Source organism: Lepus europaeus, chromosome 12, assembly GCF_033115175.1.
Source record: "Lepus europaeus isolate LE1 chromosome 12, mLepTim1.pri, whole genome shotgun sequence".
NCBI lineage: Eukaryota > Metazoa > Chordata > Mammalia > Lagomorpha > Leporidae > Lepus > Lepus europaeus.
This window is the reverse complement of record NC_084838.1, coordinates 36,919,289-36,932,246: the sequence shown is the minus strand read 5'-3', so window position 1 is coordinate 36,932,246 and position 12,958 is coordinate 36,919,289. Positions and strand designations below refer to the sequence as shown.

General features: G+C 40.1%; 1 protein-coding gene across 1 annotated transcript in view; it reads left to right on the top strand.

Annotated features, from left to right (window-relative positions):
* The window catches only part of DCAF10 (DDB1 and CUL4 associated factor 10), a 54,203-nt gene that overhangs the window by 23,128 nt on the left and 18,117 nt on the right, over window positions 1–12,958 (top strand). The window contains exon 3 of the mRNA XM_062207927.1: window positions 8,797–8,994. Coding sequence (XP_062063911.1) covers window positions 8,797–8,994 — 198 coding nt within the window. The remainder of the gene's footprint in view (window positions 1–8,796; window positions 8,995–12,958) is intronic.

Below are 12,958 nucleotides of genomic sequence, written 5' to 3'. Positions count from 1 at the left end.
GTACCTGGGACAGGAGAATTAATTTTAGTGCTAATTCAACGTAAGGAGTCTAGTAAAGACTCTGTGTAAGAGTGGGACCACAGAGGGTTTACTCAGCATAAAGGTGATCTAGAAATAAACCCTGTTCGTCTACACTGTGTCTTTGGGAGGGGGTGCCAGGAACTCAGAATATCTAACTGCAAACCAGTGCTCATACATGTGTGGGACCCAAATGCAAACTCTAGCATGATCCAAAACCTCCAGCTAACAATTTTTAATTGGATACAGGTTGGAAGTGCTGTCAGGTTCCTACAAAAACAAATGCAGATCACTGGAGGAGAAAACCCAGTGTAAGAAAAAAAATCAGTTGTTCCCAAGTTAGTTTATAAATTTATGCAGTTTTGTTAAAATAACAAGATTTTTCATTAAACATAATTTTCCAATTTATATTGGGGCAGGCATTTAGCCTAGTGGTTAAGATGCCTGTATTTGAGTACCTGAATTAAATGCCTGGCTCCAAATTCTGACTCTTAACATTTTACTAATGCAGAACCTGGGAAGCAGTGGTGATGGCCCAAGTAATTGGGTCCTGGCCACCTAGGTGAGAGACTTGGGCTGAGTTCTCAGCTGTTGGCTTTGGCTGGCTCAGTCTTAGCCATTACAGGCATTTAGGAACTCTTTCTCTATTAAAAAAAATTTTTTTTTTAATTAGCTAATTAAGTTTATATTGGACATCAGAGTACTACAAATAGCTGAGGCAGTTTTGAAGAACACTAAGATAGTGGAAGCAATCACCTACCCAGATATCAAACTGTCTTAGGACAGGGGTAGATTAAGTGGTGATGGGATGAACTAGGGCTTCCAGAAATAGACCCGTGCATATATGGAAATTAAATGGAAAAGAGAGGACTTGGTTATATGTGAAAATAAAACTAGATCTCTACTTCACACCATAACTGAAAATAGTTTCCAGTGAAAGATCTTAATTCTGAAAGCAAGTCTTTAAAGCTTTAGAATAAAGTATATATTTATCTCTTGTGAAGGCGTTTTTAAGAAACAGAAATGCAAAGGATTAAAAATTCAGTTTGAATGCGTGAAAATTTAAAACTTTATTATAACCAAAGACATTATCATAGTTTGAGAAGATAAGCTGTAGATTGGTGATAAAATATATTTTCAGTGCACATAACCAGAAAAGAATTATTATCTAAAATATATAAGATAGTAACCCTATGCAGAATAGTCAGGCTCAAAAGAGAAACTACAAAGAACAATAAGTATGGAAAGATGATTTTCAAGCTTACTAGGTATCATGAAGATGCATAAATAACCATGAAGAAATACTAAGTATTGTCAAAGATGGTGAGAAATTGAAACTTTTTAAAAGTATTCATGGAATATAAATTGGTAACATTATTTTGAAGAGCAGTTTTGCAATATCTGGTGAAGCTGAGAATCACTTTTTTTAAGAAGTGCACATGTGAACAAGGAGTTATGTAAGAAGTTTCATTTTGTCGTTGTTAGTAATAGAAGTTGGAAACTGGAATGTTCATTAAGAGGAAAACATAATTTCAGTGTACTCATACAATGGAATACTATACAGTTCAAATAAACGAGCGGAAGCCATCAGCATCTGAAATGCATCTCAAATTTAAGGTTGAGGCAGAAAAGCAAATTACAGAATGAGCTGTATAGTGTGATACCATTTATATAAGGTTTGCAGACTTCACATATGTAAGCTGGATAAAGGCATGCATTTATGCTTGTTCTCTGCTCTCTCAGCACCTGAAACTCTAAGCAATAATGGTGCTCATTAGATATCTACACAATATGTTGGATACAGAGCAATACCGTAAATTATTTATGGATACATAATGCATTCACAGTATAAAAAAACTTGCATGGGGAATGACAACATATTTTTGGATAGTGGTTCCTTCTGGAGAGGGAGGGGAGGGAATGGGGTTGGGGAGGGATTACACAACGTACTTTAACTGTATTTTTAATGCTGAAATATAAATCAAAGATAACAAAATGTTAAAATTTAATGAAGCTGGGTGGTGGTATCATAGGTTTTTTTTATATAATTTTCTCTGTTTCTAATATTTTATGATTTAAAAATTTCTTTTTTCAAAAAGAAAAGACTATCAAGTTTTTTGCCCCTACTCATCATGAGTTTGACTAATCCACTGTTAGAATTTGTGTTCTTCATATCAGCTTTCATTTGCTACTGTCAGTGTGACTGCCACAGCATTCCATGCCTACACATTTGAATTTACTTCTGATCTGGTGATTAAAGAAATGCATTTTGATGCTTCAGAAGTAAATATAATTTAAGAATTTTGATGAGGATCTCAAGGGTCTCCTGGTGCATGAGCTTAATTGCGCATTACTTATAATACTAACTTCCATTTTTTGAGTGCTTAGTATGTATATTTCTGCAAAGCACTTCTCATACATTATATTGTTTAATCTTCATAGTATCCCCATGTGAGACAGACATTGTGACTATTTCATAGAATGGAGAAACTGCAACTCAAAAAGGCTTGCACAAGGTCTTACAAATGTTTAGTGGTAGAGCTGGAATTCATACTCAGTTCTATTAGACCATCTCACTGTACTCAGAGATGTGGGTGTGCATTTCCACTTTAGTTCTAGATAGTTGCTGTGCAGATACTTGGTAATGTTTTCTGATGCATTTCTTTTTTTTTAAAGATTTAAAAGAGTTTTATTTAGGCCGGCGCCTTGGCTCACTTAGCTAATCCTCCACCTACGGCGCCGGCACTCCAGGTTCTAGTCCCGGTTGGGGCGCCGGATTCTGTCCTGGTTGCACCTCTTCCAGGCCAGCTTTCTGCTGTGGCCTGGGAAGGCAGTGGAGGATGGCCCAAGTGCTTGGGCCCTGCACCCGCATGGGAGACCAGGATAAGCACCTGGCTCCTGGCTTCAGATCAGCGCAGCGTGCCGGCCGTAGCGGCCATTTGGGGGATGAACCAACAGAAAAAGGAAGACCTTTCTGTCTCTGTCTCTCTCTCACTGTCTAACTCTGCCTGTCCAAAAAAAAAAAAAAAGTTTTATTTATTAAAAGAGTTACAGCGAGAAAGAGATATCTTCTGTCTGCTGAGAGAAAGAGAATTAGGATCTGCCATCTGCCAGTTCATTCCCTAAATGGCTGCAATGACCAGGGCTGAGCCAGGCCAAAGCCAGGAGCCAGGAGGTTCATCCAGGCTCTCTCTTGGATGACAGGGGCCCAAGTACTTGAGCCACCCTCCACCGCTTTTCCCAGGCCATTAGCAGGGAGGTGGATCAGAAGTAGAGCAGCCAGGACACAAACAGGCGCCTGTATGAGATACCGGCATCACAGGCAGTCACTTTACCTAGTACACCACAACCCTAAAATGAAAACATTTTAGTTGGAGAGAATATTTTCTGTTGCTTCACTTTTTGGGAAAGTAAACGGGGAAAAGTCTGTAATTTAGATTATGCAAACTTCTCATTCGTGAGAATTCTGTGTATAAATTTAAAAGTTCATTCAGTAATCCAGGTGCTGGTTGTCCTAACTGAACACAATTAAGAGGTTTCAGGAATAAGTCTGAAGTCATCATAAGAATATTTACTTCGCAAGGTGACAGTTGAAACATTGGTGTCCTTTTACGTATACCAGGAGCTAGTTTTCCTCTGCTGTTTTTGTTGGCCTTTTGCTGATTGTTTTATCAAACAATTTAATGTAAATGCAATGCTTCTTATTAGTGCAAATGTGAAATTTCTTTATCTCGCAAAGGGTATAGAATTTCACAAAACCCTGAAAGGGATATCATTAAGTTACATATAGAATGATTGGCACATGAGGGTCTGATATAATTAGATAAGTTATCAAATAGAAAATGACAAATGATGGTTATGTTAGACACTTCACAGAGTATGTGAGTATCTCACAGGACAAAGAAGAGACTTTTGGGAAAATTAATAAGCCCTTAAATGATCTTCTACTTGACTAATACAAAAATATTAAGAATGTCATATGCTACTATCACAATTTCATTGGCAAAATTATATAAAAAACACATTTAACTCATTCTTATCCTAAGAATTTGCATCTAGTTAAATGGGAAAAGGTTATTTGCATGATTTAGTTTTAAAATGTTATTTTAAGAACATTCATTTTCATTTCCTTGTATTGTATATATCTTATGCATGCATATATAGCATGTATATCAATTATCTTCTGGTAATACCGACCTTTATTCCGGTAAAGTGAGCTGCCATCTGCTAGTCACCCTACAGATGCCCACAGTAGCCCCAGCTAAGGCCAAAGTCAGGAGCTAGAAACTGAATCCAGGTCTCCCACATAAGCAGTAGGAACCCAATTACTTGAGCCATCACTACTGCCTTCCGGGGTCTGAATTAGCAGGAAGCTGGAGTCAATAGCCAGAGTTGGGTATATGAAATTAGGTACTCCAGTATTACATGCAGGTTTTATCTGCTAGGATAAATGCCACCCTCACCAATACCAAAATTTTAAAAGGTGGTATTTTGAGGCAAAACTCAAGCTAACTAAACTGGAAGTATAGAATTTCTCATTAAGATATACTTAATTTGGGGCCGCCACCTGTGGTGCTGGCATCCCGTGTAGATACTGGTTCAAGTCCCAGCTGCTCCACTACCAATCCAGCCGGATTATACGCCTGGGAAAGCAATGGAAGGCGGCCCAAGTGCTTGGGCCCCTGCACCTATGTGGGCGACCCCAAGGGAGCTCCTGGATCCTGACATCAGACCAGCCCACTTCCAGCCATTGCAACTGTTTGGGGAGTGAACCAGAGGATGGAAGATCTGAATGTCTCTTCCTCACCTCCTCCCTAACACTGCCTTTCAAATAAATAAATCTTTTTTTAAAAAAAGATATACTTAACTGAAATTTATTACCTCTTATTTCAAGATTATATTCTTTCTACATTTTTGGTATTAAAATAGTTCATGCAATGATTAGTTTTTCAAAATGACTTTAAAGCAAAAATTTAAAAGCTGACACTTTTTTAAAAAAAGATTTTGAGAGGTAGAGTTACAGAGAGAAAGCAGGCAGAGAGAAAGGTCTTCCTTCTACTGGTTCACTCCCCAAATGGCCACAATGGCCGGAACTGAGCTGATCAGGAGCCAGGAGCTTCTTCCAGGTCTCCCATGTAGGTGCAGAGGCCCAAGGACTTAGGCCATCATCTACTGCTTTCGCAGGCCATAGCAGAGAGCTGGATTGGAAGTGGAACAGCTGGGACTTGAACCGGCACCCATTTGGGATTCCAGCGCCACAGGCTGAGAAGTTACCTAGTTTGCCACAGTGCCAGCCTCACTCATTTTGTCTTATTTTGGGAACCTATCCATACCAGAGATCTTTCTGTAACTCTCATGTAATCATCTCATTCTCTTTCTTAAAACCCTTTAGATGGACCCCTGTGGCCCATAGCAGTTTTATCCCACTGGGGTTTAATTTATATGTGCATTAAGTATTATCTGTAGACTGAATTAAACATTTTTTTAAGTATTTATTTATTTATTTGAAAGAGTTACACAGAGAGGGAAGGAGAGGCAGAGAGAGAGAGAGGTCTTCCATCCGCTGGTTCACTTCCCAGTTGGCCTCATCAGCCAGAGCTGCGCCGATCTGAAGCCAGGAGCCAAGAGTTCCTTCTGGGTCTCCCACGTGGGTGCAGGGACCCAAGGACTTGGGCCATCTTCCACTGCTTTCCCAGGCCACAGCAGAGAGCTGGATGGGAAGTGGAGCAGCCAGGACTTGAACTGGCGCCCATGTGGGATGCCAGCGCTGCAGGCCAGGGCTTTAAACCTCTGTGCCATAGTGCCGGCCCCTGAATTAAACATCTTTATTATGTTTTTTTTCTAAATTTTCAAGTGTGTGATGTTCAGTTTTTTTTTTTAAGTTTGACTTTCAAACTTTAAAAAAACTTTATTTTAAAATATTTTTGTGTTTTTATCATATACTTTCTGTAAGTGTGAAAGTCATTAGTTTTTTTTAAAAGCTCATGAGTAAAGGTAATTCTTTAAGAGAAAATATGGATTTGATAATATAAGAACCAAAATTTTGATATAGTAAGAAAACATAAGCCAAACGAATAGAAGTATATGTAAAAAATAGGAAGGTACTTCAAAAAGTTCATGGAAATTAAGATTTATTTTTATTTAAATGATTAAATTCCTACATAGTTTTTCCATAATACTTTTCCACAAACTTTTTGAAGACCTTGGTATATAATACATACTAAAGGGAAATTTTTACAGCTTAGTAACACTATAGTTGTAAAATCAGCAAGGAGTATGAACAGCAGTTCATAAATATAATTTTGGGGGGGCAGCACTGTGGTGCAGTGGGTTAACACTCTGGCCTGAAGCACCAGCATCCCATATGTGAGCTGGTTCGAGACCTGGCTGTGCCACTTCCAATCCAGCTCTCTGCTGTGGCCTGGGAAAGCAGTAGAAAATGGCTCAAATCCTTGGGCCCCTGCACCCGCATGGGAGACCAGGAAGAAGTTCCTGGCTCCTGGCTTCGGATCTGCGCAGCTCTGGCCATTGTGGCCAGTTGGGGAGTCAACCATCGGAAGGCAGACCTCTTTCTCTCTCTGCCTCTCCTTTCTCTGTGTAATTCTGACTTTCAAATAAACAAATATTTAAAAAAATATATAATTTGCTAATTTGAAAAAGTTACTGCAAATAAGAGTTTCAGTTTAAAACAACATGATACTTTTTCGCTAGCACTTAGCAGAATTTTTAAGATTTTTATTTGAAAGGCAGAGTTACAAAGATGCAGAGAGAGACAGAGACATCTTGCATCCATGATTTACTCCCCAAATGGCTGCAATGGCCAGAGCTGCACCAAATGAGCCAAAGCCAGGAGTTTCTTTCAGGTCTGCGATGCAGATATAGGGGCCCAAGGATTTAGGTCATCTTCTACTGTTTTCCCAGGCCATAGCAGAGAACTGGATTGCAAGTGGAGCAGCCAGGACTTAAACTGGTGCCCATATGTGATGCTAGCACTGCAGGCAGTAGCTTTTACCTGCTAGGCCACAGTTCTGGCCCCCCTTGAAGGTGCAGGGGCCCAAGCACTTGGGCCATCTTCTGCTGCTTTCCCAGGCCATAGCAGAGAGCTGGACTGGAAGTAGAGCAGTGGGGACTCAACCAGAGTCCAAGGGGCATGCCCCCACTGCCCCTCCCTAATCCTCTTTTAAAGTCCATTCAGATTACACCACCCTCTTCTTTTGCTATTCCATATAATTATTGTGTGTAATTATGTATTTATAATCTCTTTTCCACTAGGCAAAGAGTTCTTTATTAATAGATGTTTGTTGAATGCATATGTGCCTGGCTGGCACTACATTGGGTACTACAGATCTAACCATAAACTAGGTAGACAGGTTGCCCCTGCCTGCAAGGAGTTTGTAGCCTTGTCAAGTTATTCCTTCTACTAAGTGTAGAGTGCTTTGGGAACTTAGAGAATTGGTAGATCTACCCCTGGCTAGGTAGAGAAAAGGCTTTCCACAGAAGACAGCCAAAAATTAAGAAAGCAAGATTTGGTCAGATCAAGGAGTGTGGAGAAAAGTAGCTTTAGGTAGCAGAACCAGCCCATATAAAGACTGGAATTTTATATCCATGACAAGTTTCAGGAAATTATGGTGTCTATACATATTGAATTTGATTTCTGATGACAACTAGATATAAATCTTTTCCTGGAGGAAGCTCCATAATTAATTTCTTCTGCAAGAGATTAGGAAGTTATACATACGATGAGTCTTCAAAAAGTTCATGGACAATGTATATTATGAAAAAACTATCCAGTGATTTCAAACTCTTTTGGTACCAAAATTTTTAATTTCATTTTCCATGAATTATTTTCCTAAGATTGATTTATTTGAAAGAGTTACACAGAGAGAGAAAGGTCTTCCATCTGATGGTTCACTCCCAATTGGCTGCAACAGCCACAGCTGTGGCAGTCCGAAGCCAGGAGCTTCTTCTGGGTCTCCCACATGGGTACAGGGGCCCAAGGAATTGGGCCATCTTCCACTGCCTTCCCAGGCCATTCCAGAGAACTGGATTGGAAGTGGAGCAGCTGGGACTCGAACCGGTGCCCATATGGGATGCTGGCGCTTCAGGCCAGGGTGTTAACCTCCTGCTCCACAGCGCCGGCCCCCTCCATGAATTTTTAAAAATACCCTCATAATAGCACGTGCTAGAGAAAGTATCCTAAAGTATTTGAGTAAAACAAATTCTAAGGATAAACTGTAAAATTGGTAAGTATTCTACTCTTGTAATCTTGACTGGGCCTAATAAAATGTTGTGAAGTGAGATTTGGGGACCGCCTTTTAATTGATTAGGAATTGCAATTTAAATAGCAATTTTTGTCTGTAAATATGTTCTAAAGATGTTACATGCAGTGAAGATATTTCTCCTGATTTTGAACCTTTTATACTTAATATGTCTCCCTGAGCCTTCAAGTCTGCAGAACCCCCCATTAATTTTCACTTGTTTTCCATGAATTCTGAAATTACCTTCTTCCTTCTACTTTTCTCCACTTACCCCTACTTCCAGCTGCAAATAAGAATAATTTAAAGCAAATGGATCCAATAATAGTGTGGCTCTCATTAAATGATAGTCTCCTGAGCCTCTATGATTATGTGAATTTTACTTTATGACAATCACGGGGTTATATAGTGGCTTTGTAGTTCTTTCATCTTTTTTCTCTTTCTGGATCAGGTAATTAGGCTAGACTGTTTCTCAAATCAAGTTTCCTTAAAAGTGAACAAATTTTTCTTTTCTGCTTTATAGATTTCTTGATAACCGGCTGTTTGCTACCTGCTCTGATGACACTACAATAGCACTCTGGGATCTGAGAAAACTGAACACCAAAGTATGCACTTTACATGGTCATACTAGCTGGGTGAAGAACATCGAATATGATACTAATACAAGACTCTTAGTAACATCAGGATTTGATGGAAATGTCATTATTTGGGACACTAACAGGTTTGTGAATAGGAGACTGTTAGGATTACAAATAAAATCTTTAATATAGCTAATAGCTGGCTTTAGGAAATCAAAAAGTGATTCCATTTTGTTGTAATATAAGACTAAGTACAAGTAACAACTGGAAAAACAGAAAATGAATTGAAGGAGATTAATAGTATAGTTACTGATGAAAACTATTATAAAACGAATTTCCTGAATTTAAGGAAAAATGTTATTTCCTTTGTGAAACTTTTTGGTCCTTCAATTCTAAAGCTAAGAACTTTGAAATTTTTATACTTTTCTTTTCATGCCTTAAAAGAGTAGTTATTTGGAGTGGTATGGATCCCAAAGGTAATGTTTGAAAATAATGTGTGGGGCAAGTTCAGTTGTCACTACTGGGGAAGAGAGGACATCTCCTGGATTTTAGTGGGGAGGTACTAGAGTTTCCAAACACCCTGCAGCATTCGGGAATTTGCACAATGGACCAGTTGTCCTACCTAAAATGCCACTTATGCCTGTTATGAAACATTAAGAAAATGTTTCCTTACAGAGAAATTAAGGAATAGTTTCAGGCCGGCACCGTGGCTTAACAGGCTAATCCTCCGCCTTGCGGCGCCGGATTCTATCCCGCTTGCCCCTCTTCCAGGCCAGCTCTCTGCTGTGGCCCGGGAGTGCAGTGGAGGATGGCCCAAGTCCTTGGGCCCTGCACCCCATGGGAGACCAGGAGAAGCACCTGGCTTCGGATCAGCACGGTGTGCTGGCCGCAGCGGCCATTGGAGGGTGAACCAACGGCAAAAAGGAAGACCTTTCTCACTATCCACTCTGCCTGTCAAAAAAAAAAAAATAGTTTGAGAAATAAAATATTGCTGTTGCTAGCTTTGGTGAAATGATAATATACATCAGGATTGTGAAGTAATATATGTAAAAAGTGGACTTTTTTAAAAAGATTTATTTATTTGAAAGAGTTAGAGGCAGAGAGAAAGAGGTCTTCCATCTGCTGGTTCACTCCCCGATTGGCCGCATTGACCAAAGCTGTTCCGATCCGAAGCTTCTTCCGGGTCTCTCATGCAGGTGCAGTCTTCCCCTGCTTTCCCAGGCCATAGCAGAGAGCTGGATCAGAAGTGGAGCAGCCAGGACTTCAACTGGTGCCCATATGGCATACCTATAACTGCAGGCAGCGGCTTTACCCGTGACACCACAGCGCTGGCCCCTAAAAGTGGATATTCTTAAGCTCTCTAGATACACAAGCATTATTTGAGTAGACGTTGGAGCTATTGATTATCTTTTTAAAATTTATTCATATATTTGAAAGGCAGGGTTTACTCAAATAGCTGCAACGGCTAGAGCTGGGCCAGTCCAAAGCCAGGAGCTTCTTGCAGGTAGCAGGTGCCCAAACGTGTGGACTGCTTTCCTGGACACATGAGCAGGGAGCCGGATTGGAAGTGGAGCATCCAGGACTCGAACCAGTGCCCATGTGGGATACCAGTGTCACAGGCAGCGACCTTACCCACTGTGCCACAATGCTGCCCCCCTCCCTCCTTCCCTTTAAAAAAAGATTTGAAGGCAGAGTTAGAAGCAGAGAGAGGTCCTCTATCCACTGGTTCACTCCCCAGATGGCCGCAATAGCTGGAGCTGTGCCAATCCAAAGCCAGGAGCTGCTTCTGAGTCTCCCATGTGGGTGCAGGGGCCCGAGAACCTGGACCATCTTCTTTCCCAGGCCATAGCAGAGCACTGGATCAGAAGTGGAACAGCCAGCAGCTTTACCTGGTACACCACAGCGCTTGCCCTGCCTTTATTTTCTTTTAAAGGTTTATGTGTCTATCTATTTGAAAGGCAGAGTGACAGAGAAGGAAAGAGATCTTCCATCCACTGGCTCAATCCCTGAATGCCTGCAAAAGCCAGGGGTAGGCCAGGCCAATCACGTGGGTGGCAGGAACCCAAGACTTGGGTCATCATGCACTGCTTCCCAAGCTTATTAGCAGAAGTTGAATTAGAAGCACACAGCAGCTGGGACTTGAAACAAACCCTCTGGTAGGGGATATGGGCACCCCGAGCTGCAGGTTAAACCAGTGCACCACAATGCCCACCCCTAATGATTATCTTTAAAGAAAGATAAATGTGCCTGTTAAAATTTAGAAGTATTTGTTTTTGAGATTTTAGTAGGAAAATTTAATAGAAGTATAATAATTAAAACATCTAATAGAAGCAGAAAAAAAAATCACTTGAAAAACAAGTAAATTAGGAAGTACAAGAATATGGTGGCTTATAACCTAAATATCAATAATCATGATAAGTGTGTATGAACTAACCAGTTCATAGATAGGGTTAGGTTGGATTAAAAACACAACTAAAGGAGCTGGTGTTGTGGCATAGCAGGTAAAGCCAGTGCCTGCGACACTGGCTTCCCATGTGGACACCAGTTCAAGTCCTAACTATTCTACCTGGGAAAACAGAAGATGGCCTGGGGCTTGGGCCCCTGCACCCACGTGGGAGACCAGAGACCCAGAGGAAATTCTAAGCTGCTGGCTTTGGCCTGGCCCAGTCCTGCTGTTGTGGCTATTTATTTAGGGAGTGAACCAGCAATTGGAAGATCTCTGTGTCTCTCCTCCTAACTCTGCTTTTCAAATATAAAAAATTTAAAAAAAACTAAAACATTCTGCATAAGGGCTACAACTAAACATGTAAACCCAGGAAAGTTGAAAGTAAAAAGAGTGGCAGAAAAAAATATATACATATACCAAAGAAAAACAATTACAGAGCCATAATAGCAGACAATTAAAAGGGAGCTATATTAAAAAAAGGAATTCTTACCTTGTATGCACTTAAAAACATAGCCTAAAATAAAAAGAAAAAAAAAAGAAACTAAGAAAAAAATATTCATCTTGCAAAATATTAAGATAAAAAGAGTAAGATTTATTAAGACTTAACAATCCAGCTCCCAACAGATACTGAAGCAAACAAAGTATAAAAATTGCTCATGTATAGGACTATAAAATAGGTATCAGAGAACTATAATCACAGACCATTTCCCTGAACTCAATGTGATTTAGAAATTCCCATGTTTAAAGACTTATGAACTCACTCCCTAAGTAAAAGATGAAAGAACTCATAATGAAATAATACTGAAAATTTATGAACTTCTCAAAAATCTGGAAAAACCTAAGAGTAATAGATAAAGATAAAAGCACAACATTAAAGAAATTGAATAAACAATAAATAAATATTTAGCCATTGTATACCAGTTCAGCTGGAGTTGTTAAAAGTTGTTAAAAGTTGAACTTCTAGGGGCCGGCGCCATGGTGCAGTAGGTTAATCCTCCGCCTGTGGCACTGGCATCCCATATGGGCGCGGTTCTAGTCCCAGCTGCTCCTCTTCCAGTCTCTGCTATCGCCTGGGAAAGCAGTAGAAGATGGCCCAAGTCCTTGGGCCTCTGAACCTGCATGGGAGACCAGAAAGAAGTTCCTGGCTCCTGGCTTCAGATCGGCATAGCTCCGGCCATTGCAGCCATTTGGGGAGTGAACCAACAGAAAGACGACCTTTCTGTCTCTCCCTCTCACTGTCTGTAACTCTACCTCTCTTTTTAAAAAAAAAAAAGAAAAAAAAAGCTGAACTTCTGCATTGGCAAACACCCACTGCCCTGAGTCATCCCCTGACTATCCAAGGCCCCTCTTCTAGGGGATACTACCTTGAAAGTTTTCCCATGATACAGTAGGTAACATCCACCCTTCAGCAGGGACATTCCAAGATCCTGACTGGCCAGTATGCATGTAGTACTGGTTATTTAAGTATTCTGAACATTACTTCTGCAATAGCCATTAAAAAAATGGAAAAAATCAATTAAATCCTCTCTAATAAAAAGGCAGCCCCACTAGTTTTTTAGGTGACTTCTACCAAATATTGTAAGTAACAGAACATTTAATTTTATTAAACTGGTTAGATTTGAAAAGAGAATTCTCCTTCCTTTATGTATGAAGCTAGTTTG